Source organism: Anastrepha obliqua, chromosome 5 (assembly GCF_027943255.1).
Source record: "Anastrepha obliqua isolate idAnaObli1 chromosome 5, idAnaObli1_1.0, whole genome shotgun sequence".
Taxonomy (NCBI): Eukaryota; Metazoa; Arthropoda; class Insecta; order Diptera; family Tephritidae; genus Anastrepha; species Anastrepha obliqua.
In genome coordinates, this window is record NC_072896.1 from 127,401,069 (window position 1) to 127,428,633 (window position 27,565).

The 27,565-nt window shown below is 35.9% G+C and overlaps 1 protein-coding gene across 1 annotated transcript in view; it reads right to left on the reverse strand.

Annotated features, from left to right (window-relative positions):
* Nucleotides 1–27,565, reverse strand: part of LOC129249242 (protein nubbin-like) — an 80,240-nt gene that overhangs the window by 44,742 nt on the left and 7,933 nt on the right. The window contains exon 2 of the mRNA XM_054888933.1: nt 14,431–15,509. Within this exon, the coding sequence (XP_054744908.1) occupies nt 14,431–15,427 (997 nt within the window). The 5' untranslated portion in view covers nt 15,428–15,509. The remainder of the gene's footprint in view (nt 1–14,430; nt 15,510–27,565) is intronic.

The window sequence follows — 27,565 nt, forward strand, 5'->3', positions numbered from 1 at the left end:
GTTAGCGAAATTTTCATTCAGTGGTTACATTAATTTTATTCTTTCAAAATCGTTATCGGTTCTAGGCATCATTCGTCGCAATGCAACCGAATTTTCTGATCCGTATATATAAACTGCAGTGTACGGCTCTTGTTCTGACGATAAATAGAATTGAGCACTTTCAAAAAACAAAATTCTTAAACATTCACTACATTGCCTACTATTTGAGGCCCCTATTCCATCCTATAATTCTCAGCTAAAGCTAACTACTTTAGAATCTCTAGAAAAGAGAAGACTGTCGTCCTTTCACTTTTGTTTATTTTCAGCGTTGTTAATGGCATCGTTGACTGCCCAGTTCTACTTCAGCAGATAAACTTTATTGTTCCACGAAAAAGTCTTCGCAATTTTTACCCTTTCGCGGGGTCAACTTGAAGACTAAATTTCCGAGTAATCCACGCTCACGCACTTCGAAACTATAAACCAATATCCAATTCCAGGCTGCTTGATTTCTCTTTATGTAGATCTAATTTTGTAAAATTTAAAATTTAGTTGCTTAATATTAAATTTATATTGATTGTTAATATTTTAGATGCCAAATTTGGCTTGTTTTTCTTTACATTTTTGTCTAGTCTGTAAGGTAATTTGTACTGAGGATTATTAAAATAAAATATTGTAAATAAAAATGTCGAAATAACTTGTTTTTGTTTTGTTATTTAAATTATTTTTCCCTTTAAACCCTTAAAAGGTGGTTTTTAAAATAAATATAAAATGTCACAAATACTTGTTTTTGTTTTGTTCTTTAGACACATTCAAAGGTGCCAGCGTAATTTATTTTACAGCGTCAATAGATTTAAAACGAATAAGAAAAAAGAAAGCATAATTTCGCTCGGTAAATTTTAAACGATTCGAAGTTGTGTTGCCATTGTTAAGTACAGAATGCACCAGAGCGGCTTTCCGGGTCCATTCTTGATGTACCACACTTCTAGTAGCGAAGAATAGCGAGTAGGTCAACTAAGAGGAAGGTGCTGAGATGATTCCACCTCATACTCCATAGAGCTAACGCAAAAAGGACTCAAATCTCACAGCGTGCATACCTCGTGGAAAGTGTATTGTGAGTACACCCAGAAATTCGAGCTGAGATCCCTCGAATGCCTCCAATCCACACGTGGCCAGAAGGATTTCGCGACCTCACAAATTTGTGTACTTTCCCAGCGCTCGCCCATCTGCCCAGGAGCAGGCCGTAGGTGGTCAAGGGGATCCCAATCCTCTCCCTTCGCGGGGGAATCCCCTCACAAGTATGATACATTCCACAACAAAAACCATATGACTCAAAGTTCCGAACTTTATACAAACTTTGCAAAAAAATTTAACAAATATAAAAACTTTGTCATGAACATTTTCCACCTTTCAATCAGAATTTTCACAAATTTTCAAGTTAAACAGCTTAATACTCATTCATTTTTAGTATAATAAAGAGTAAGTTTCACGTCGCTCAAAAATCGAGTTGATTCAAAAAAAATTTTTTTTTTTTGCGTAGGAAGTGGAAAATCTTCTCTAAATAAAGTATTTGGAAGCAAATGCTCAAAATTTCAGCGAAAAATATTGCCAAAACCAAAGAGAGCTGAAGTGGCTATAAAACTACATACCCAAAATATTTCTAGAAATTTTAAAAACAAATTTGGAAGTTTTGACGTATTTTGTTTTTTTTTTTTAATTCGTTATGTCATTGTGAATTTTGTACAAAGTTTGGGGCCTTGAGTTAAAAGGTTACATTAACGTACAAAAAAACTAAACACAAAAAAACAATTAAATTAAAAAATTTAACACAAATAGTTAATATGCTAAGTTTTCACAATGCTAAGTCGTCACAGTACTATTATTTTAAACGCAGGTGTATACTTTATTTTTGAAACCTTAAAATTAAAAAACAAGCGCACTGCGCCAATGAAGTTCTCAAAAGACTTGTTGATAGTTTTAATATTGTGGCCAAGGCGAATGAATGAAGGAGGTGACTTCCCTACACAAGAAAAAAATTTACGTATACTTTTTTTTTGCATATTGGTAGTCGGATGTCAAAATTTCAATACGAATGTACACAAAAGAAATAAGGTAACAACAAGGAAGCAGAATACTTAGACATTCCATCGGCAAATCGCACGAAAAAGAAAAAATGCAAATCGACTGCAATTGCGAACTCACCTTCTATGAATTCGCCTTGATTAGGACTCTCTATCTATTTGAAAATGTTTACTTGCAAGAAGGCAAATAAACCAAATCATGCCGGAGCGCGCACAACATAAATTTCCCACATTTTCTAAAATTATGCAGGCAAAGGAGTTAAAACTTCAATGCTTAGCAAGCGAGCAAGAATAAGAATAGTACCATCAGCAGCACTATACATACATACATACATACACACACACGAATGGTATTTGTTAAGTACTGATTATTATTTATTAAGTTATTTAATTTCCTTTTGATTCGTTCATCTGCACTTTCAATACGACATAAAAACTTGTGCCATTCGTCTTCTTACTTAGTTTGGGCTAGCGCGCTCAACTTACGCCCCTCTAACCGCTGTCAACCCAGCGCTTGTCACACACATTTCATAATTCTCTATACTTGGCTTGGCGGCAAGTGTCATTATTTTGCACTTTGTGAATTTTCTTCATATTTCTATATTCGCCCAACACACAATGCTCTCATAGAGTACTCCTTTATAGCTACACTATCAATATATGTATGTGTGCATGTATGTGGTTCACTCGGGAGCTTGTCGACTGGCTTGGTGCATTTGACGGATCGTCACTTTGTGGTGGTGGTTGCCGCAATGAAGCTCTTAACTGAAGTTCATCTTACCAAGCCAAGCAACGACCAGCCTACAAAAGCAACAATTGGAATGCAACAGCTAATGAGTATAAGTGGTAATTTGCGATTGGAGAGTAAATATCTCAATTTGTTTATTGCTGGCGTGTGAATTCGCATTTAGAGTTGGAGAATAGAAAAAATCGTTTTGATTGAGTTCAATTACAAAAAGTTTTAATTATTTATTGCTTTTTAAAAGCATTTTGAACGCGCTTGTTCAATTAATTATTTCAATATTATGCAGATCGATTTTAAATTGTAGCAAGGAACTTTACACAGACTTTTGTATACATGTGTGTGCATACCTATTTATTGGTTGACTTAAAAGTCGAAATAGAATACCTGAGAGGGCAATTCAAAGGCTTGGCTCAAATGATGAATTCAACAAAGAAGATAATTGATTTTTAGTGGTTGTAAAATCTAAATATATAGATTTCCAGATCTCCTTAAATTCCCGCAGAGTTCGAGCATTCGACTCGAAATTCGATTTGAATATCTTGAGATAAAAAGGGTAAGAGCTTCGTAAAGTTCTCACCGGAATAAGAAAGTTAAGGCTTTGCAAAAGAAACGCACAATCAATGTCACCTTGAACTAAATGAAACACAAAAGAAATCGATAGAATCCGATTAATAACAAGCGGGCACTATAAGAGGAAAATGGGACCGAAAAATTTAAATCTAATTGTAATAGCAAACTCGTCCAAAAAGGCTCCAAATAAATGAAACATATTCCAACCAAGATCGAACAAACGCGTAAACAGTAATTTAATTGTGTAAGGGTCTGAGAAGTTTGCACTATCGAGTACGATTTTGAGACAATATAATTGGTAAGACGTGAGAATGACAAATTAGTATCAAAAATTACTCCAAGGCCTTTATCTCATCCACCGATTGGAGGGCAATATTGGATATATTTTATGACGATTGTAGAATGTCACGAGATTTAAAGTAAGTGTCTTTAAAACATTTTTTTTTATTTACATGATTATGTACACCAAGAAGCGAGTTCATTGAGGTCATGCCGATGTTAATGCCTTAGAAAATTTTTTGCTATGTTTCAAGTGTAGTAAACTGAAAAGATGCTCTATCTAGCGCCATTTTCTTACCCGAATCTCAATATTTATCGACCTTTAGTTAAAACTATTGAGTAGATCCACATTTAAAATCTAGTTTTTGGGTCACCAGATAGGGGAAATTCGGTGGAGACAGCGCATAAACGTTGGAATTTTGTTCATTACATCGTCGAATACTAGACAAGTTTCACAGCCATAGGGCTGGATGGATTTAACGTTAGTAGTGAAAAAACGAAGCTTAGTTTTTCTTGCCAGCTGTTTCGAATACCAAAGTTTATTTAAACTTGCAAAAACACCCTTGGCTATAACGATTCATTGTCTATGTCTGTTTTAGCTCGCCGTCAGGTATTAATTGGCTGTGAAGGTAAGTGAAAAAATTCATTTCTTCCACTGCACGACTGTCTAATGTGATGTTTGCTGTACAGAGCGAATTAGTGTTTATCGCCTTTATGTTCTTCCCGTTAATACGCCGACCCACACTCTCAGCACGAAGCGAAAGATCATCAAGCTTTGATTGCATATCCATCACTTTCTTCGAAATCACCACATTGTTGGTCTGAATTTAGCTTGGTGCTTGCGGAGAGTATCGTCAACCTTTTAGAAGAACTTTTCTTAAAGCTGGAAAAAATATATTTTTTGACGCTATTGGATAATTAAAAAAGGTATTATTGAAGTATCAGTTTTCATACATATTTTCTAAGATTTTCCGATATTTATTAGTTAATCCGAATAAATGATTTCTAGTAACCTTGCGCTGATTATAAATTCAAAATGTACGACATACGACCGCAAATATGACGACCTTAATGCATATTGCACATACAGTCAGCATTAAATATACGAGTATACACGTGTATGTATGTATGTGTTTTTAAGTACAAGAATAATATTCGTCATAATCATAATCATAGGCTTTCGTAAGGCACATTGGGGCTTGGCGTACACTCACATACCGACATACAGTCAGACACACATCTGTGCTTGTACTCCCAAAGGAATACCGTGGTTTCCCGTACCGGACTTTCAGCGGCATCATCGGGCTCCACACCGACGCAGCGAAGAGGAAAAGCAGCAAAGGAAGAAACGTCAGTATCTCCATTTGCCGTAAGTTCCCGCCCAAGCGAAACTTTAAACAAGCGAGTAGTTGCATCCAGCAAACCACATACGACCTCACGAGCAATCTATGTATGTATGTATGTATGTACATATTAATGTGCGAGCGTGAGTGTGTTTGTGAGTATGAGCCGCGCAAGATCAGTACTCCACGCACGTTATGCTGCCGCACGTTTCATGCAAATTAAATGGAACGTACGCGTAGCACAGAAACAAATATTCCCATGGCCGAGCTGACTGGAAAAGCCGACGAAACACAGGCGACTCTCGGTGCTTCGCGTTGGTGGTGGTGATGCTGGTGGTGGTGGCTTTAGCTTTTATTTCACTCCTGCGATTGTCCGTTGTTGATTGTCGTTATTGCTCACTTTGCTTCATTCCCTTCTTAATTCATTCATGTCGAACGATCTGCATCTCTGCATCGCCGCATCGCACCACTCTTCGGAGTTGTATGTCTTGGCAGAGTGTCATAAATCCTGTTCACGGTACTAATATGCACCTTGCTCTTGCACGTACAATAACTTAAAATAAATTTATTTAAAAATACAAGTTTGCTCTCTATGCGTTTGCTATTGCAGTGCAAAATTGTATCACTACCGAATGTATACACTACAGACATACATACATACACACATACGAGTATAAATGATGGCATGTAAATGTGATCAGTGCACTAAAAATACGCAATGACGCATGCACATACACACACGTTTACCGTTTATTAACAAAATATTCGTACGCAAGCCTTCTCTATCTTATCTTAGTGGGCTTCGTGAAGAAGTTATTCATTTGAGGCAGCTTAACTACTTTCCTATCGGTAATAATTGCGAAATCCGTGAAGCCTCATATGTTAATTTATATTTTTTTGTTTTAATACATCTTAAGCATAATATGATTTATTAACGCTAATTATGCATATTAATATTCGTAAAAAAGTACTTGTATATACTTAAATAAGTCGGGAATGAAATTTGACAAATTAAAATTATCAAGAGCTTGTATCGGAATTAAGGCGTATAAAATCGTATTCGCTTACCAAGCATTTATTATTTATTATTGTAAATACAGTAGCCCTTCGATTATGTGAACTAATTCTTATAAGCGGTATTCACTAAATCTATCGAGATACTGTGACTGTAGAAACAGATAAATCAAAGTTGCACAGAAAATAAATTTATTTTATTTCGGTTTTTATTAAATTATTTTAACCGAAAATGTTTCTCCCTGTAAGTATTATTACTACTTTATTTATTTATATTTTTTTATACATCTTTTTAGGTGTTCTATTTTAATTTTGTTACTTCCCAGCAGGTCAAGAAAAGATATTCTCCAACGTTTTATAAACCCTTACTTCTCCAATTGAGTTTCAGGATTCTCAATCATTACTAAAAAGTTTTTGTAATTAATTATAAAGTGGCTAATAACTTATGTATGTGTTTTTGACTAAACAATTAAATAAAATAAATAAATAAAAATATCACGGACTTTATCTTTAAGGTTGTACGGCAGACTGCGTAGCGCTAAATGATCTGCGGTCTTGATGACCTTTTGAAAACCTGAATGGCGACCACCCGTTTCATCTTTATTAAATATGTTTTTGATTTATGATCTCTGAACTAATGGTTGCGGCATTCTGCCACCTGCGTACACTGAGGTGAAACTCAACAGAAATGACTGGTAGGCTAATGCCGTGACTGCTCGGTCTCGTTAAAGCCCTGGCAAGTCTCGGGATACATTCCAAACCCGTCGTCATTAGGTTGGCGGTGTAGGTGCGGTTGAGATGACTCCCATCTTTGCGTCCGGTCTGGCTCTGAATGCATAGTTTGCAAGGACATAGACAACCATGGGACCTCTAAGGGATAACTACACTCCACAGGCTCTGATTGCGGCTTCGAGGGGAGACCCATTAACAAAAAAATTAACAGCAACACAAAAAATACAAAACCATAACAAAAAGTTCATGCGTTAGCGAAAACTCGGAGTCGAGCAACCTTTGAGGACAAGTGGAGAATTAGTATTGTATTCAATTTAATGTCTAAAAAACCTCCGTGTTAAAAAGTGCTCTTTAAAAGAAAATACTATAATTCACTTGTTGAAATGCTGTTGACAATTTGCGTGGGAGATTTGGGAGAGCCCGGACTTTTTAACCCTTTGAAATGAAAGGTTAAAACATATAAAGGATTTTCCAATAAGAGGTGTTATTTTGATTTTCAAAGAAAAATGCTATTTTTTAATATAATGCTCGGATGTTTATTTCACTATAAAGAGGAAGGTATGCCGTTAATAGTGAAAAATAACATCAGGCAATGACCTACACGACCACGCTTACAGGGCAATATCCTTTTCATGAAATATTCCATAACCGAATTGTAAAGTGGCTGCCCTATGTCCTCGATAGCTTCACAAATTCCATCTTTGAGGTCTTGAATCGACCTTGGGATGTTGGCGTAGACCTTCTCTTTCACGTGGCCCCAAAGAAAAAAGTCACAAGGTGTAGATCTCGGTGGCCAATTGTGATCACCTCTTCAAGAGAAAACACGGTCCGAAAACTTTTCCCGTAAAAGATCAATGGTTTCGTTGCTTGTGTGGCACATAGCGCCGTCTTGTTGAAAATGAACATTGTCTTCTTAGACAAGCCTCTATTTCACCAACGCACAAATCCCTCGTGGAAAGCTTTTTTGTGGTAGAAATGCAACCGGGGGCTTATTAATGCCTGACAAGTGGCAACTGCCATTAGAAAAGCAGGCTTTATAATTTCATGTTTCGTGACGAAAAGGGCAGTCTCACACAAATCCACGCTCCGCCGTACGACTTTGGGATGAGGTCACTTCAGCGCCATTTACCGCTTAAAGCAGCTTAAGGTGTCGGAAAACTTTGAGAATATCATTGTTGCAATAAGATTCCAAAATTTCAAACGTCAGACAGAAATGCCTACACATTTGCCCATATTTTCCCCCTTTTCAGTGCTCCTACTAAGTGTTGCACCACATTTTCGCTTTTACCAATGTTCTTTTCGAATTGACATTAAGTGGATTAAAATAGTTTTGAATACTTGGCACTCACCTACTTACGTTGCCACAATTTTGTGTTGTTCTGAGGTATACACCTCCGGAACCATAACTTTTTATTCAATTTTTGTCCAAAATTTATACTCGCCTTTTTATATACAGTGAATTTAAGCATTTTGTTGCATATGAAAGAATTATTTGGGCTATATATACCAACAACAACGCCTCAGAAGATAACGCTCCAACAGCATCTTCTCATTCATAGTCAGGTATGCATTTATGTATGTCTGCAAGTGGTCGTGCTAAGGCGGCGTTAACGCGGTTCGCAACGTCATATAGTAATCATCAATAAATGCGAAAATTAATATCAGAAGTTCGAAGGCGTAAACATTTGTGGCTAACAATATGCGTGCACATCATGCAAAACTGAGCAGAGTATGGGAAAGCAGTCCCCAAATCGGCCACATGCAAACGAGGCATTTGCATGAAACAAAAGCAGGGCAGCAGAGCCTCTGTCTTTTAAGAAATGTATTGCAAACAGTCAAGCAAATGCTTATAAAAATATCCTAAAGACTTTCAACTGCGAGCGGTTATGCGTTGACGGACTCCTAAATCTTTACTCTACTCTGTTTGAAGTCAATCAATGAAAGTTAATTATCATGCGGGCCAGTATTGGCACTTCCTAAAAAGGTTTATGAAAACTTTAAAAGCTGAAAAACCTAAACAGGTGTTTCATAAATCCATTAGCCGTAATTGCACTCGAAAATGGCGCACACAAATCCCTGCACATGAGTACTGCGCACGCACACTAATAAGCATAAATGCACATACAAACAGACACACACTTACATATATAAGTGCATGTACCTACACACATTTAGTGATATGTAGATGTCAGTAGACGTCAAAACCAAATTAGCCATTATTTTAGCGCGCTACTCAAATTAATTACACGGCGCCGCTTTCAACTTTGCAATGAATTGTACCTTCCGCTGCGCGAAGTGGCAGGACTACGTCAACATGACATAACAAAATGCAAGAATTAAAAACCGGTTGAAAGGCTGAATGGTGTTGAAAGCGAAGGCAATATTGACGGCTCGAAGTTATCTGGTGCTTAGCCGCATGCGCAGCGCAACCGAGGGAATTAGTTCAGCGGCTGGGCCAGAAGTGGCGCAGCAGCAGGAGCAACAACACCATCAAATATAAGAGCCGACATCATAATTTGACGCTGCATGAATGAATTGCTGCGGTGTGCGGTCCTTTTCGTGGAGTGAATTGCAAGTAAAACTGCACACATGCACACATACATATATACATGTGCAGTAATGGCACTTTGTCCTTCGGCTTACATACCCACATGTGTTCATGCGTGCCAATTTGTTGTTGCAACATTAAGTGTTATTTGGAAACTCAGTTGCACACCCAAACATGCAGTACAAATGAATTAAATAATTTAAAAAAAATAAATGATTTCTTCGGCTGCTCAAGTTTGTGTCCGTATAATCAAATATAAATATACGATTTGTCTCAATTATCCTTTTGTTCGCATTTTAATTTGAATAAACATTTTACTTGCATAAATCCGCAATGTCCGATAGTTGAATCCTAAAAATGTGTGCGTGCATGTGTGTGTGCACAGCTCCTTATGCCATTTTGCTTGAATTTCGTTTAGGTTTCGCTAACAAAGTTAGATTTGCCTCAAATTCAATTGCTTATGGCCCAGAAAATGATTGGCTTATTTCTAGAAAACAGTTCGAAACATGTATAATAATAATAAAAAGCGGAAATACTAATAACAGGTTTTGGCAAACATCGCCGCTCGATCGCAGCCAATACTCGCCCGCAAAGGTCTGCCATCCGGTGGCTACATGCGCACTGCCTTTGCATACGAACCGCAGCCCGTTCAACTCTTTTGCCATTTATTTTGGCGCTATTATTTATGAAGATAATTTGTCGTGTACGCACGTTTCCATCGAACTACATACAGATATTCGCATACATTCATCTGCTCTCCTCACAATTCTGGCCTCACATTTTAGCAACCAACTTCAATGCAATTGGCATAAATCTGTATATCTGTGTATGTGTGTCTATATATGTGTGTGTTAATACATATTTACGAATTACTGAGAATTATTTTCTCCGCTTAATATATTTTTGTGGACACGAAAATCACCTCACAGAAATCATTTCAAAAGTTCCGCATATAAAGGCAGACAAATGTTCCAAATCGCGATGTATGGTAAGCTAGCCCCACTGGTCTAAAATGTATTGTAATATAAGATTGTGTTATGTACAAATAAAGTACTAGTGCCGATATACGTACTACACATTTCTGGAGATATACTCGAATATGAGCATCTGGTCTGATATCTGAGCTTCTATCGGCTTGACAGTCCAGGTCTTAAGTTCATCGAAGCAAACCAGTCAGGCGGATAACCACAAGAAATTATTGAATAAATATTATATAAATAAATGGGTTGGGTTAGATGGTTGCCCCCGAAGAAGAAGGCCTCACTTGGACGGTGACTTTATCCGTCTATTGTACAACCAATAAATGAAAAGTGGATTAGGAAAATGAGAGAGGGCCAATGGAAATATTTTAAAGGTGGCTATAAAAAGTTACGTTTGGCAAAACGCAATTAATAATGATACGTCCTCAGGTGGTTAATATGAGTACAAGCTTGATAGGTATATAGGCTACGGCAAAAAGTTAGAGTCAAAATGCCTGAATCTTAACTTTAAAAAGCACTTAACGTTACGTATCATCACAGGGTGCTAGCAAACCATTTGATAGCAAGCCTCTGGTAGCGTCTCAGAAAACCATTACATTCTCTTTGCACTGAAAAAACCTTCACGGGTGACCTGCCATGTTTATCAGCTTGGGGCGAATAAAAATGAATTCAGGCCTTCTCCGACCAATTCCGATCGTGCCATTGAAAAGACAAGAGCTGTAATTTCTATCTGGCAAACTTGGGAAAGGAGCCAGCCAAGAATGCCGTCACGCCCCGTCGAACTGAGAGACTTGGACTAGTTGAATGCCCTGTTCTGTTTATAAATACATGGATATCTATCTAGATAGCCAGTCTTATTGTCTCAAGATATAAAAATATTTACTTCTAGTGCAAACTAAAAATCTAAATTTAAAAATTTCAGGTTTAACTTACATCTAATGATAATTAAAACCTCCAAGTTTACTTCTTGATTTAGAAAATTAGAGCCATTAATGCCACTATTAGTCTGGTTGGCATTTCATATAATGTAAATAAAATTAATCAACTTATCTAAAAATGAATTTAATTTGTGAACAAGAGAGCTGCAGTATACAAACAGGCGAGGAATGGAGCGCGTAAAGCTAAAAAAAATATTTCTATCCCTTAAACTTTTTTTTATTCAGTTTTGCACCACATACATACCGATCAACATAACTGCAAGCTTTCAATCTGGTCAGTGGAGCTCTGAATTGATCTCACCGATGCTACAACGAGCTCGATTTCGATGAATAGTACAACTTGAGTTGATGGACAAGCAAATTTTGGGATGATCTAATTACAAACCAGCTTCTACTTTAACTCCAGAGTTACGAATTTTACCTAATACTAAAAAATACACAAACCAAATTCAAATCAAAGCGGAAAGCCAGTCCGAATTCCGTACAGAATTTTAGTAAAGGAACAGTTGTGCATTAATAAAAAATGCAAGGTACTCGAAGTGCAAAAACAGAAATGCACACAAATATGCCTACATAAATATTTATATGATCAATACAGGCCAGGTGTTTATAGAAACATTTGAACGATGTATGTAAAATTCACTTTGCCAAACACTTTTATGCGAGCATCTTGTTAATTACAGACCCACCATGTGCATACATACAACATACAAACATGCTTCTGATATGTGAAAGCTCACAGCGAGGTGGAGCTGCAGTTACTCTGGCCGTCTCAAGACCGTTGGATGCATGTCTACATATTATATTAAATCTTTTACATACGGATGTATTCACCAGACCGGACATCACACTACATAGTCTGGTTCTTAATTAACGTCTCTGACTATTTTAATGTGTATCACCGGCTCATTGTGTATTCCTCTTTGAGGTCGGCAAAGACTCTTCTCTTCTGCATGGCATTAATGGCATAATATTAATAATTTTTAAACACGCAAACTTCACGAAAATATCGTATTCCAATTTGATTTTTTCATTCATTTATAGGTACTTCTTAGCGTCAACTACCCACACATACATAAATACGTGCAAAAGATATAGCTACCCCGTAGGAAAAACCACGGACTTATATACGGCCAAGTACTGTCACTGCAGCAGCATTCCCCGTACATGTAGGGGGAATATTTATTCTGCTACAACAACAAAAATACAACAATGAGCTATAAAGTGTTAATTGTCCAAATTTCTTTTCAATAAAAAACAAAACACAAAATCACTGACTGACAAAGCCTGATGAGATTGATTATTTTACAACAATAAAGCATTTTCTCATATTACCAATAGTGTACGCTTTACTACCGAGACGATAAACTCTTCCTCACTTTAAACAAGCAAAAATTTTACAAATGCAAAACTAACACATCTAATTAAGTTTAATAAAATCCCTAAATTTGTTGAGATAGATTTTACATTTCCAAAAGATCGCCTACAGGTATTGAAATTTTTGAATATTCATTATAAATATTTGAAATAGTAGCGGCCGTCCTAGCCGAATGGGTTGGTGCATGACCACCATTCGGAATTCACTGAGAGAACGTAGGTTCGAATCTCGGTGAAACACCAAAATTAAGAAAACATAATAGCGGTCGCCCCTCGGCAGGCAATGGCAAACCTCCGAGTGTATTTCTGACATGAAAAAGATCCTCATAAAAATATCTGCCGTTCGGAGTCGGCTTGAAACTGTAGGTCCCTCCACCACAAATAGGAGGAGGAGCTCGGCCAAATACCCAAAACAGGGGGTACGCGCCAATTATATATATATATATATATATAGTTGAATTGTCCTTTTTTTGATGCCTATTAACCTTACAATTAGTTCAGAAAACGGTTCTTAAAATATGAAAAACAGAAGCTATGATTTTCACTATATATGTATATATATATATAATTGGCGCGAACACCCTTTTTGGGTGTTTGGCCGAGCTCCTTCTCCTATTTGTGGTGTGCGTCTTGATGTTGTGACGTATATGATTTTTAATGAAAAATATAAAAAATATAGTACAGATTTGTTCAAACCAGCTCCTTTTTGCTTCGGAAATTTTCTTACCAGCTTTGTTTTTCCTGCAGAGTATGCATTTGTGGCGATGTTAGTGGGCATGCGTGTTCATGTGTGTGTGTAGGTATAAGAGCGAAAAATATGCTGCTTAGATTTATTAGTTTTAGCAAGGCTGGACTCAACATCATTTACATACTGCATTAATAATAAACACATGGAGATAATTGCATTTTAATAAGCTCACTCTGAGCCTCATTGCTGGATTTGATAGACCGCAATGATATTTTGGCGTGCATATGTTTGTACATATAAATTAATATTCCGCATGCTGATTTAGAGTTGAATAAAGTTTTCGCGCATAGCAAAGTTCTTGGACTCGTTTGGTAAATTCATAAGGGGTGTTTCGAAAAGTAAAATCAATTTTTGTTACAAATCTTTTACTCTTTTCCCTGCAAATCGAAAACTACCTCTATGATATGGTACACAAAGGTTGGGTATTTAATACTCAAAAACGGGGATTCCTAATAATATCACTTTTTTCAATAAGAACTTATGCATACCCTATGATCATAAAGTACCGGGAATGTTTAATTCACTATTTTCTTCGATTGCCAAGACGTAGTGCACCTTGGGCCAGACAGTCAATAAAGAATATTATTTATCCGTTTTAAAGCGTTTGAGAGATGCTGTACGTCGCAAACGGCCGGAAATGGGGGCAAAGAATTCTTAGATTTTGCATGATGGTAACGTGCCATCGCACCGAGCCCAAATTGTGCTGGATTATTTGACCAAACACCAAGTAAATACCATCGTGCAAGCACCGTATTCACCTGATTTGGCCCGTGCAACTTCTTTTTGTTTCCCAAGTTGAAGGTACCACTTCGTGGAAGGAGATTTCAGTCGATAGAGGCGATCAAAGAGAATGCGACGAAGGAGCTGAAGGCCATCTCTTTGTCGGCCTACCAGGGGAGCATGGAGGGCTGGGTTAAACGTTGGCACATGTGTGTTGCTTCAGAGAGGTCATATTTTGAAGGGGATAAAATAAATATGCCTGAAATTTAACTCTGTTTTGTTTTATTTAAACATTCCCGTATGTACTCGTATGTGTATTTTTAGTATATATATATATATATACATATATGTATACGTGGGTAAAAAATTGTGAACTGACCATCAAAGTTTTTCATGCCACTTATGGTTTGCTTATTTTGACTGGGAACCGCTGTCGGCTGTATCGTCATTGCCGCCTCCACTGCTACCAATTCTTGATTTTCTGCTACCGCTAATTCTCTGGCTCGGCTCCTGGCTTTAGCTGCAACGGTGGCTTTTTCGGCCGCGTTTGTTGTCGCTGCAGGCAATTTCGGCGTAGCGTGCCTTCTTTCCATACCTGACGCTGCTAATAGAGCTGCGTGCTGCGGACTGATATTCATTGATGAATTATTCGTATCGCCGTCAAATATCAGCGCTGAAAGCACCGACTCTTTCGTACTCGTTGTGGTTGCCGACGTAGACGATGTGGATGACATAGTACCGGTTGGCGCTTGAATAAACTGAGTGGGCAGACCAGCAGCAATGAGGTCAGTTGTACGCATTGACAGTCGAGATTTGTGTTGTTGCTTTTGCTGTTGTGTCAGTTCTTCAGTGTTACAATTGGAGACTTGTGGTGGTGTCTTATCACCATAGAGCTCACAGCAAAGTTTCTCGTACTGTTCCCGCTCGGACTCCATGGCAGCGCCTAAATACTGCAAGCTATTCGAATCGAGCATTTCGGCTGATGATAGCCTTAGCGAGGCGGGCGTTGCGGAAGGAACTTTTAAGCCAAAAATATTATTCAAATGCTGCAATGGTGTTGGACCGCCGCCGCTTTGTGGCAGCATCGGTTGCTGCATGAGGAGTTGTTTATGCGCTTGGTTATGGTAGTATGAGTTACATTGTTGCTGGTATCTAAATGCCTCGGCGGACATGTTCGTCCTCGACTCAGCCGGAAGGGACATTTTCGCATTGTCCACCGTCTGGTGCGTCGGCAACTCAGCAGCATACTTGCAGCAGTGCTCATCATCAGCATTTATTCTATTCATCACGTAAAGATTATTGTAATCCAGTAACATACCGTAAGCCACTTGAGCAGCAACAATACTCGCCTGATGATTTGCTAGCAACAATGGCATACCGCTGATGATTTTAGCGTTTACTTGGCTAAAATAACTTCGGTCATTCCGCAGTGCTCACTAATTTACTTACATATTTAGTCTGGAAAAATATAAAAAATAAATCGTTTAGTTAGACTGGCGCGATTTTAAAATAATAACAAAGTTATGAAAGCACCATAAATTGGCCAGTGTTGAATATTTGTTTATTTATATTGTCATTTCAATTATTTAAAAATATATATATAGTATATTATATGGTTTATTCTGCAACAAATGCCATATAAACTCAAGTTTCGTTCTTTGTAAAAAAATTTTAAAACATTCATTCAATTCCCCGCCACACTTTAGACTTTCCAAATTAAACAACCATGTTTTCCCGCCAATTTATCTATTTCAGGCAAAAGTCACAGTCATCGATCTTCTTCATTACATCAACAGCTCTGGCTGGCTGTAGATATCTGCCTGTTGAAGGTCAAAATAGTATCAAAACGGCGCTTCAGGGCTACTTAGGAAGTGCCAGAGTAGTACTTCAACCATTTCACCTACCTTTACCTACCTAATCATTTCCGAAATTTCATGTTCTTTTAAGAATTAAAAAAAAAAATTGGTTTGTAGCCCATTGAATGATTAGTTCTGTTATTGGAATGATGAAAAGCATGTAAGATGTAAAGAAAAAATGTGAAAAATAATTAAATTATTCGCAAAGAATTAATCATTTATCTTATATATAAAATAAAGTCAACTTTTTGTGTGTGTTCGCTAACCGGCCGTGTCTTTGCACCGAATTAAACCAAACTTACACACATTGTTAAGAAGGTATTGAAGATGGTTTCCGTATAGTTTGGATACCTATTGGTGGATAGGGTTCGAGATATAGGTCAAAACGCGAACCCGGGTAACCTTCGGATGTGTATGTACAATATGGGTATCAAATGGAAGCTGTTGGTGAATGCTTTAGTTCAGAGTATTTTTCATGCCGCTCCGTGACTAGGGTCTCGAGATAGAGACCAAACCGTGGACCCTAGAATGTGTTTGTACAGAGTATTTTCCATGCCGCTCCGTGACTGGGGTCTCGAGATATAGGTCAAAACGTGGACCCGGGTAACCTTTGGTTGTGTATGTACAATATGGGTATCAAATGAAAGCTGTTGATAAGTGCTTTATGCGGGGTAATTTTTATACCTATTGATGACTAGGGTCTCGAAATATATGCCAAAACGTGGACCCGCCGTGTCTTTGCACCGAATTAAACCAGACTTACACACATTGTTGAGTAAGTATTGAAAATGGGTTTCGTAAAGTTTGGTTGTAATTCGGAACACTGGCAACGGGTACAGCGTTCGTTTGAACTAGCCATAATGTCGTTTACTTTTTTCACGCTTGGGGCGTAACTAAACTGTCAAATTGACAGTGTGAGTTACAATGTATCAATATTTCTTTCTGATTTGGATGCCATAAGGAGAAGACGTAAACATTTTTTGTGAAATTTTTTGTGAATTTTTTTGGAGTGGATTATGGAACAGTGAATAATTTCTTACGAAATTTGAGAATTTGATGTGAAATCCGAATGTGTTCGTGGAAAAAAATTTTTTTTCGTTTTTTTTTTTTTTGAAAAATATAAATGGATAATGGTTAAAACATATAAATTGAAACGAAAAATTCATGGATGATCATGTTTCTTAATTATTCATTTGCGTTGATTTTAAATTTAAAAACAATCTTCTTTTTTCCTGATTTTCAATTTATATTTTGTATTTATGCCAAAGCGCTTGAATAAAGAATAAATAAATAAATAATATGAAAACCATATCTTTTCTGTTCTAAACCATATCTATTCTATTTTAGTGTGCTCAGCGAAGCGGGCCGGGTTTGCTAGTTGAGAATTTTTGCGGATTATTTCATAAAATAATTTGCGGCTAAGTCTGCAAAGATTTACATGGAATGACCGCAGTTTGAATATTCATTTTTTTCACTTGTCTGTAAATCGTTCATTACCAACTCCATTAGTAGCTAAATAAATGTATATACATACATATGTATATATATATATGTATGTAATCATAAGCAGGATGATGGCATGTTGTTAGAAGGAGACCAAGCAAATCTGCATTACGCTTTGTGCTTTTTATGTACGTACGTAGGCATGTATAAACACCAATACATATACATATTTAACATATTATACATATATTTATATTGAATATCAAAGTCTACTTATGGGCATATATGTATGTATGTGTATGTGCTTAACTAGCTTATAATATTTGTAGTCTGTCCGTATTTTATTCTAACCACAATTTCATGACATCTCTAAATTTTTAATCGCATTTCCAGCTTAGTGGCTGTAAGAGATGACAAAAGCACAAAAAGTCTAATTTAAGTAAATATAAAAATCTGTCCACTCATTGTCGCACCAACAGAAGCGGCAGCTAATTTTTTAGTAGAGAGCAAATAAGCAGTTCGTCGCCCGGGCAAAAATCGACAAAAAAATTATACGCTCATGGATGAATTTTCTATGAGCCAATGTACTTATACATACATACATACATATATATATTACATGCCATATACATACACACACATATTTATGAACGCATTTCTCACCAAACGATTTGTCATTTTAATTAGTTCGGGATTTAAGAAGGCATTGAACGTGTCCCAAAGTAAGAAAACACACTTTGAGATAACTTCAACACCTAAAACAGAATTTTGAAAACACAAAAAACAACAAAAATTATAAAAGAATAGAAAATCAGCAAGCGCAAGCCAACATTCAAGTCATCGTAATTATGTTTGTGTACCCAGTTTATCGCATTTTACTGATGAACCAATAAAGAATGTTGCACAGTAGTCAACTCAAATTAACGTTTACTTTTGACTCATTCCGTCTATTAATTACTTCATACCAATTTCTTCTTTAACTTCTACAGATGTATGTATGTGCATAGGTTTCCATGTGTGTGTGTATGGATTGATAGGAAAATTCAAATCTCCGTACGTTTTACGATATGTGTATATGCATATGCACGTGTGTGTGTGTTCCTATAAGTAGATAAAAGTATACATACATGTAAATATGTATATATTTATGTACATATATGTCGGGATCAAAAAAAAATTTTTTTTTTTATACTACTCCCTTAATTTGTTCTATTTCTACGACACATTTTTTAATTCTTAATATTTGCTTAAATTTTGAGGTGTTTCCAGGGCCTCTGGCAATTTATAAACATTTTATATCAAACTAGCGTACCCTCGCCCGCTTCGCTAGGCGAAAAATTCAATGATTTGCTGAAAGAGAATAAAATTAATACGAAACAAAGCAAATTCTTTGATACAATTTCATTCGAACTTTATTGTAACACTTTTTGGTAGACAACGTTTTTGGTTTTTTCATCTTTCGCGTGAATAATGACGATGGTTTGCCAACTCGTGAGCAAGCTACATACAATTGTCCATGAGAAAAAATTGGGTATTCTAAATTAATACCGCACATTTGTAGAGACTGCCCTTGCGCCTTATTAATTGTCATAGCGAAGGCAAGGCGAATAGGGAACTGCAAACGTTTGAAATCGAATGGTAAATCCGTCTGAATCAGTGGAATTCTGGGTATCAAAACGTCTTCTCCTTTGTACTTCCCTTTCAAAATTGTTGCTTTCATAACGTTACCCATTAGCTTCTTCACAGCGAGTCTGGTACCGTTGCAAAGTCGGGGCACATTACTATTGCGCAGCATAATAATCGGTGCTCCAATTTTTAATCGTAAATTATGAGGTGGTAAGCCTGGCAAATCGAGTGAGTTTAAGAATTCAGTTGGATAATTTACGACCTCATCTTGATCAGTAATAGTGTCCATTGACTTATACGCAACTATGTCACCAGGTATTTGATCTAAAATAGCTGAATTTATATCATTGACGTCCTTATTTTTCCCAGCTAAAATTGCTCTTTCGCTGAGTCAATCATGGTTTTTGTAATGTTGAACTATGTTTGGAAATACACTCTGTATCAATGCCTCTTTAGACTGTGCAAAAGTGCAGAAATTGTTAGGCAATATTATCATTCCTGTTGTTTTTGAAAAAAGGTTTATTTTTTTTGGTTAAAAAGTGTTTTTTGAAGTTTTGAAAAACACTTCGCTCTAACAAATTTCTTCTCAGTTAATTGCTGAAAATTAAATATTTTGAAAAAACTATTTTTTTTTAATTTAACGTTTTTGAGAAAATTTTGTTCTTGAAAAAATTTCATACTTTTGTAAAAGATTAAATTGATTTGTTAAAAAAGATTTTTTTCCGCTTTGAAAAACACCCCCTCGAAAAAATGCATTCTCTATTAATAGTGGAATATGAAATGCTTTGAAAACACCATTTTTTTTTTAAATTTTGTTTGGTTTTCAGAAAATATTGTTTTGAAAAAATTTCATACCCTTGAAAAAGTTTTATTTTATTTTATTTGTTTAAAATTTTTGAATTTTTTTTTTTTTGTAATTTTAGAAAAACACCTCTTCGAAGAAATTTCTTTTATCTTTTTGAGGAAAATTTGGTTTTGAAAAAATTTGATGCTTTCGAAATTTTTTTATTTTACTTTATTTCTTCAAAATTTTTGAAAACAATTTTTTTTATAATTTTCGAAAAACACCCCTTTGAAAAAATGTTTTCTATGTGTCATAGTGGTATTCCATTAACTTTTAGGATTATAGTCAAATACTTACAAATATCTACGCTTTCACAAATAGCAACAATAAACAAATTTCCTCAAAACCAAAAAATTTACTTTTTTTCTAAAAAAATTCTAAACAAACAACGTAATAAATTTAGAATTTTGTGTTCACGAAAAAACAGTATTGTTTTTATTGTATTAACTGAAAACCAAAATGTTGCAAAAAATCAAAACAAAACTAAATTATTTTTTTGTGTTCATTTAGTCCATATGTTCCATAAAAAGTTGATATGGTAAATAATATGCAGGGTCTGATACACGCAAATTTCCATTGACCATTATAGTGACAAAATTATCGATCACCAATTCCAACAGGATTTCAAAATCAGAGTTGGAATGAGTTGTTGTGTGGTGTACTTCTGAAAAAAATGAGAAATAAACAAAATAAATCTAAAAATTCGAATTCTAACTTGATCTTGTGTATGTTCTTATTACCTTTGAATTTTTCCAATGAAGCACCATTCATTTTAAATTTTCCAAGAATTTTTTTATCATTTCGCGTTTCTTTCCTTTTTCATTCGATTCCAACATTTGTTCATAGCCGAAAACATCGTTTGCAAACGCATTCATTTCCATATAGAATTGGTCAAAGAAAGCATTGCTCAATTGAATTGAAACATTATTTTCATAAATACTTAGGACCTTAACTAATGCACCTTGGTACATACCTAACGCAGATATTCATCGCGACCTTGACATCGATACTATTGATGAAACAATACAAAGCGCTAGCAGAAGACACATAAATAGACTATTAACGCATACAAATCCTATGATGAGAAGACTACCAAATAAAGAAAAATCTACCCAAAGTCGGCTTAACCGTCAAACACCAACAGATCTTGCAAAATCCTTGTAATCAATTGTCAACTAATCGTATATGTCATTGTTTGTTAACCACTTGTTTTTAAATATTATGTATATATTTCTTCTAAATGAGCTTGGGGGCATTGGCCCTTCAATATCACTCTCATTCCATCTTTTTGTAAATCAAATTACTTATTGTCTAACGACAGGTGTAATATTTTATGGAAGAAATAAAAAAAAAAAATTTTCATTCGAATCATTTGAAATTTCTGTATTCGACTCTTTAATTACAACACGACACAAATCGTTTCACAATAACGAAAAATTCAAAAAAAGTTGTACACATAAAATGAATGTCGATTCGAAACTTACTTTAATCTAAGAATCGAGCAAGTTTTGTTTTGTACAATATTTTGATTTTTTCTTTTTTTTATATGAAGAAAATATTTAAAAGAAATTTTTTTTTGCTAAAAACCTTCCCCTAGTGGATCCCTATAATATGAAAAAAGAACGAATAAAATTGGCCTCGTATCGGCCCAAAAAAATGCGTACAAACGAACATCATTTCATTTTTATATATGTATATAGATATAGATATATAGATTAATTATACCGGAAATCGATTAACCGGAATTTTATAGCGGAAAAGTGAATTTCTTCCACGAGAAATCAATGGTAGTTTTCTTGGCGTTGGCAGCGCAGATAAATATTAAATAAAAACTTAATAGGAAAATAGTTGCCTCAGTTTTTTGACCAGTTTAGGGTGTAGCCATCCTAAGGCATAAGTTCTCAATTTGTTAAAAAAATTTCTGAAAAATATTTAATGCTATGGATGCCTATATTTCATAAATGTAATTAAGTAGTTAACGAGGCTTTCTAAAATGGACGGGTCGAGTATTGGATAAATTTTGCTTCGCAAGAGCAACTAAAACTATGTTCATAGCATCACCACCATCATTATTGTGTGAGCAACCCAGGTCGGGTCCTTGCCTGCTGCAGCATAGGCTTCATGCCTACGTTCTCCATGCCCGAAATAAAGAAAAACCCATCTTCAACTACTCCGTCAATCCCTCCGAGCTGCGGGCGACCCCTTATTCTCTGTCTGTGGCACTTTCCAAAAAGTATTTGTTGGGGTGAGTAATCGGTATTAGCCCGCAATATGTGACCTGCCCATCAACAGCCTAGACATGATTGTAGTGCTTCCACCACTCACCTTTATTACATGTCGCACTAAAGATTTTTCGCAGATCTCTTCTCTCAAAGATCACCAGCTTCTGTTGCGTGAGTCACATTGCATCTGACAGAGTCCGATGAAGTTAAAAAAAGCGCTTTAGTTTTGGCTTTATTTATTACTAAGCCTATATTTTTTGCAGCTCTTTCTATACTTTCGAAAGCTTCTTTCAAACTAGGCAGCGAGGCCGCAATTATGTCTATGTTGTCCATATAAGCCAGCCACTTAACCGATTTAAATAAAATAGTTCCCTTGGGGTTAACGCCAGAATCCCTGATAACCTTTTCAAAGGCGTTCAGGGTGGCAAACTCTCACGACAGATCGCTTTAAACTCTTACGACGTTTCTTCCTTCTTGAAAAAGGGACTGGTAGCTACCAATTATACGTCGCCATGTACACTAATTCCTTGTTATTGTACTAATATAGTTTCGATACAATTCATGGCAGTGTATTATGATTTCGTAGACATGTATAAAATATCAATGCTTTAATAACGTCAAAAACTAGTGGTAAATGAGGCGTGGCAACTCCCATACTGACCAGTTTTTAGTACGGTATAGAGCGGCCGCAGTGCGTTGGTGCGTGACTTTCAGACTAGATTCAAATTTCGGTGAAACACCAAAATGAAGAAAAAGTTTTTTTAATCCCTGTAGATCCCTCCATTTGTGGAACAACATCGAGACGCACGCCACAAATAGGAGGAGGAGCTCGGCCAAACACCCAGAAAGGGAGTACGCGCCAATTATATACTATATATACATATATAGCTTCGCAACTATTTAAAGTAGAATAATGGGACTTGGTACACATCCATAGTATATCAATGACTTAATAATTACGAAAAGTGGGCGATATTGATAAAGAAGGCGAGCCACCTCCCATAGAAAACAATTTCTTGATATTGCCCAAAAGTGATCGGGAGTTGGTAAAGGGAGCACAAGAAATAAATAGTGAGTAATGAAGAAATATTATCCAACAATATTTAGTTTCGACCAGAACACTAATATCACGGGTTTTCCAAATTTCATGACATGTAATATTGTGTTAGCGTAAAAAATGGAAAAAAGCCATAGATATATCTAACGAAAGTGTTGGAGGATCATAGTCACTTCCATAATAAAATTAAAAATATTATATATCCTAAGAATAAAATCCTTAAATAAAAATAAAAAAAATCATTAAATATCAACAAGTGTACTAATTACAAGTTATAACTAAACAAAATAACTCTTTCAATAAAATTAGTTTTTCAGCGGCAGCGACGCCAAAATATTCTACACAAATGGAATACATAAAAGGTGGCGCTAAAGTAATCCTCCTATCAGAAAATGCTATAAATTTTGCGATTGGCCCCTAATGTCAGTTCTGTTTTGACATTTGTGTAGTAAACACATGCGAAATACACGTTAATAAACAATGTTACGCTACACTGCTCCAGAACGCGGAATATTGCTGACTATTTATTTGACCAATAATCGGTCGGTGACTTTGGCACAACGTGAATTTCATCGCAGATTTCCTCGCCGTACAACGCCTACTGGTGAAACACTGCGACGTTTAGCCGCTCGCCTCGAAGAGACTGGCACAACACGAGATGCTGCCAGGCGTGGCAGATCCCGGAGTAGCCGTTCTGCAGAGAATATTGCTGCTGTAGCCGAAGATGTCATGGAAGCGCCGTCGACATCGACCAGACGACGTGCCACGCAAATGCGTATCAGTCGACGGTCCTTACAGCGAATTTTGGTACAAGATTTGAAGATGACTCCGTACAAAGTCCAGACGGTGCATCAGCTGTTAGCTGCTGACCGCCAATCGCGTCTAACGTACGCTCAAGCCATCCTTAATCACCACCAAGAGGAAGATGATTTTTCATCAAAAATAATCGTGAGTGATGAGGCCCCTTTCCATCTTAGCGGGTACGTAAATAGGCAAAATTTACGCTTCTGGGGCACTGAAAATTCGCGTTTAACCCACGAAAAGCCATTATACCCGCTCAAAGTCACTGTATGGTGTGCTGCTTTCGCTGGAGTAGTCATCGGACCTTTTTTCTTCGAAGACGTCGCGGGCCAAACGGTTACTGTGAATGGTGAGCGCTACAGAGCAATGATCAACGAGTTCTTTTTGCGCAACTTGATGAATTGGGATTGAAAAACATGTGGTTCCAACAAGACGGTGCAACGGCACACACTGCACCTGCCACAACCGATATGCTGAAGGATGCATTTCCCGGGCGCCTAATCTCCCGTTTTGGCGATTTGCACTGGCCAGCAAGATCGCCTGATTTGACCGCTCCAGACTTCTTTCTGTAGGGATTTTTGAAGTCGCGGGTTTATGTCAACAAGCCTCAGACTCTTGCAGCTCTTAAAGACAATATCCGTCAAGAATGTGAGGACCTATCGCCGGAAGTTTTGGCCAAAGTGATGGAAAATGCCATAAAAAGGGCTCAAATGGCAATCAACTGTGGCAGCGGCCATTTACATGACATCATATTCTCGACTTGATGTAAAAAAAATTAAAAGACCAAATAAAAATAATCCACAAGAAGAATCAAAGTTTTTTTTTTAAATTACAGCCAAAAAACATCGCAAGGTTACTTTTGCGCCACCTTGTAGATGTTCTTCTTTCAACTGTGAGCTCGACGAACAAATAAATATTGTGGGAAAGAGCTTTGAAAAGGAATCGCAAAGTTCTCGTAAGGGCGTAGATCATAAAATTGATAAAAGCTATTTCAACGATACGGTTCAAAATTAAAAAATCTCTTGAATTTTGAAGGTTAGATGTGATTCTATTTACCCCGGAGGTCACACAACGTTAAACTGCTCTCTTTGTAACTTAACGAATTAGAAAACATAGCACGCTTCTTAGGAAGATGCGCTATTGTGAGAGAAGTTAATAATAGATTTAATGGAATTGGTTTAGACGTATAGAATAGTCTAGTTTAGTAAAGAATATATTCTTCCATCTATCTACAAACTGTTAACAAAAAGCGAATCAAAACATTGTATCCAAAAAGAGGAATCTTTGAATCACTTGATTTTTGAATAAGAGCATAAGGTATTTCCTTCGATAAATCAACATTTTACAAATATTAGAAACAAATACATTGAAGTGAACATATTTATATATGCTTTTTTAAGCACATACATATGCATATTATCTGTACATACATACATACATCCACATGTACCTTTTTTGTGCAATAATGATTTATATTATATCGTAATCAATGAACTAAAGTAATTTAAAAACATTTACTTTAAATACTTGAAACTATACCATTTTTATGTAAATATTGATAGCCTGTATGTATGTATGTACGTATATAAATAAAAGTGCTTTAAGCGGAAAATAAATACAAGCCGTTGGAGAGTGGGGTGACAGTGACGAACAGTCTCAACAATAATTTCCATTTAGGCAGAACGTGATCGCATTACTTTTTTCACAATTACAAAATGTTAAATAAGCAAATAATATGATAATACCTTCGTAAAGGAATAAATAAAAATAAGAAATATTTAACTGCATTCTCGCAGGTACAAATGTGCCATACACACACATGCATACGCATATACATATAAATGAATAGGTATGTACATATGTGCTCACGATGAGAGAACTCACAGCGAGAATATACAAAACGATAAGGGGGACAAGATATGGATTTCAATGGAAATCATATAAATATCGAACGAAACTGATTACGTTCTCGTTTTATTTATTGAAGTTTAAACAATGGATTTATTGTAGTAAAAAGCAAAATATTCAAAGTAAAAGGCAGGTACTTCATGCATACACTTGTTCCAAATGTGACGCTCGGCATCGGCTTTCTGATTTAACAAGTCGCTTGAGCTTCAATTCATTGCGAAAAAGTAGGGCATCTGATACGATAAGCATTTTTAGTATTTTTTTAATATTATTTAGCAAATAACCAGGGTCGCTTTCATTTCGTCGAATCAACTGTAATTTTCCCCCCTGAAAAAGTGCAAATAAAGATCTTTTAAAAATGTATATTTTAGAATATTCGTTGGTCTGGCAACCTTATTTATTTTAATACACAATAGCTTGTATTAAGCGAACAAAACGATTTTTATTCAAATAAAAAAGCATTTGCGATATCATAGTTGGGAGAAAGAAAGTTAATTAATTTAAATTTTTAGTTTTGTTACTTAGATTTTTTGAAATTTATTTGGTATTTTATTGCTTCTGTTTTCATTCCCATAATGCCTTAATTTTATCCTTTGATAAACCTGTATTTTTTGCCGATAAAATAACTTTGGTTGTTAATAGCGAATAAAAATAGTTATTTTCTAAAAACCAACAAGCAACATTTGATTTTTGGTTAAAATTGCCTACTGTTCCAGGGAGAAACATTCGAAATTCTTTTATGTCGAGTATTTTCGTCTTCGCTGGAAAATAATTAAGCAGGCAGAAACAGTTTTTCGAAACAAACTTGAACAGTTAAAAGGTTAAGGGTCTATAAAGAAGGCAAGCGAAACTTTTTGCTACTCGTGCTCCGTTTACGAGAAGCTGGCGATTCTTCACCTGCTTTCAAAATCGCAATGATTTAAGGAACAGAAGTGGGCAAAGAGCATTGAAAATATTTATTAATTATATTTAGTTAATTGTGCAAATCCTTTTTCACAGATTGTCATTTACGATAAATATTAATTAATTTTCATACCAATACAATATTAAAATGGTTTATCAAATCCAGTAATCATAAAAAATTGCACTTTTAAGAAATATGCCGATAATTCGAGTATAAATAAATAATTTCCAGGTATCATCGAAAATGATAAAGAAATCGCGAACCTGTGTCTGGTCATTACTTACTCCATTGCATATGTGTATGTATGTAGATATGTATTTAGTAATACAGGTATTTAATTGTATGCGACTGTCCAAACTTCCACACAGATGTGCATATGTATGTAAGTATGTGCAGTGAATTACGCTGACGAATGCTATGTAAATTTATTCCAAGAATTCTAAAATCTTATCTAGCAAAGACCCCATTCTTATCGGAGTTTTTTTAACTGAAAGAACCTGTTGTTTTCCAGCAAGTATAGGCCTCGGTACTTGTACTTACCTACAAATACTTACACTTACATACATAGATATAATACTTTTATTATAGTTACACATATTTATCGATCGTGAGTAATAATGGTATTGGAATGGGCGTTTGGAAATAAAAAGATGGTCTTGTTAAGCGAAGTAATTGGAAATGCAGACATCCATACATATGTATGTATGTAAATATATTGCCCTGTGTTTATCTGTTTATTATGTACTCATAAGTCAAAAATAGTTTGCTGACTATTATAAGCCTTCCACCTGATCGGTATTAAAAAGTACCTTTGGTGTCAGAAGAGGACGCTGGCTTGGTGGGGTGTACCTAC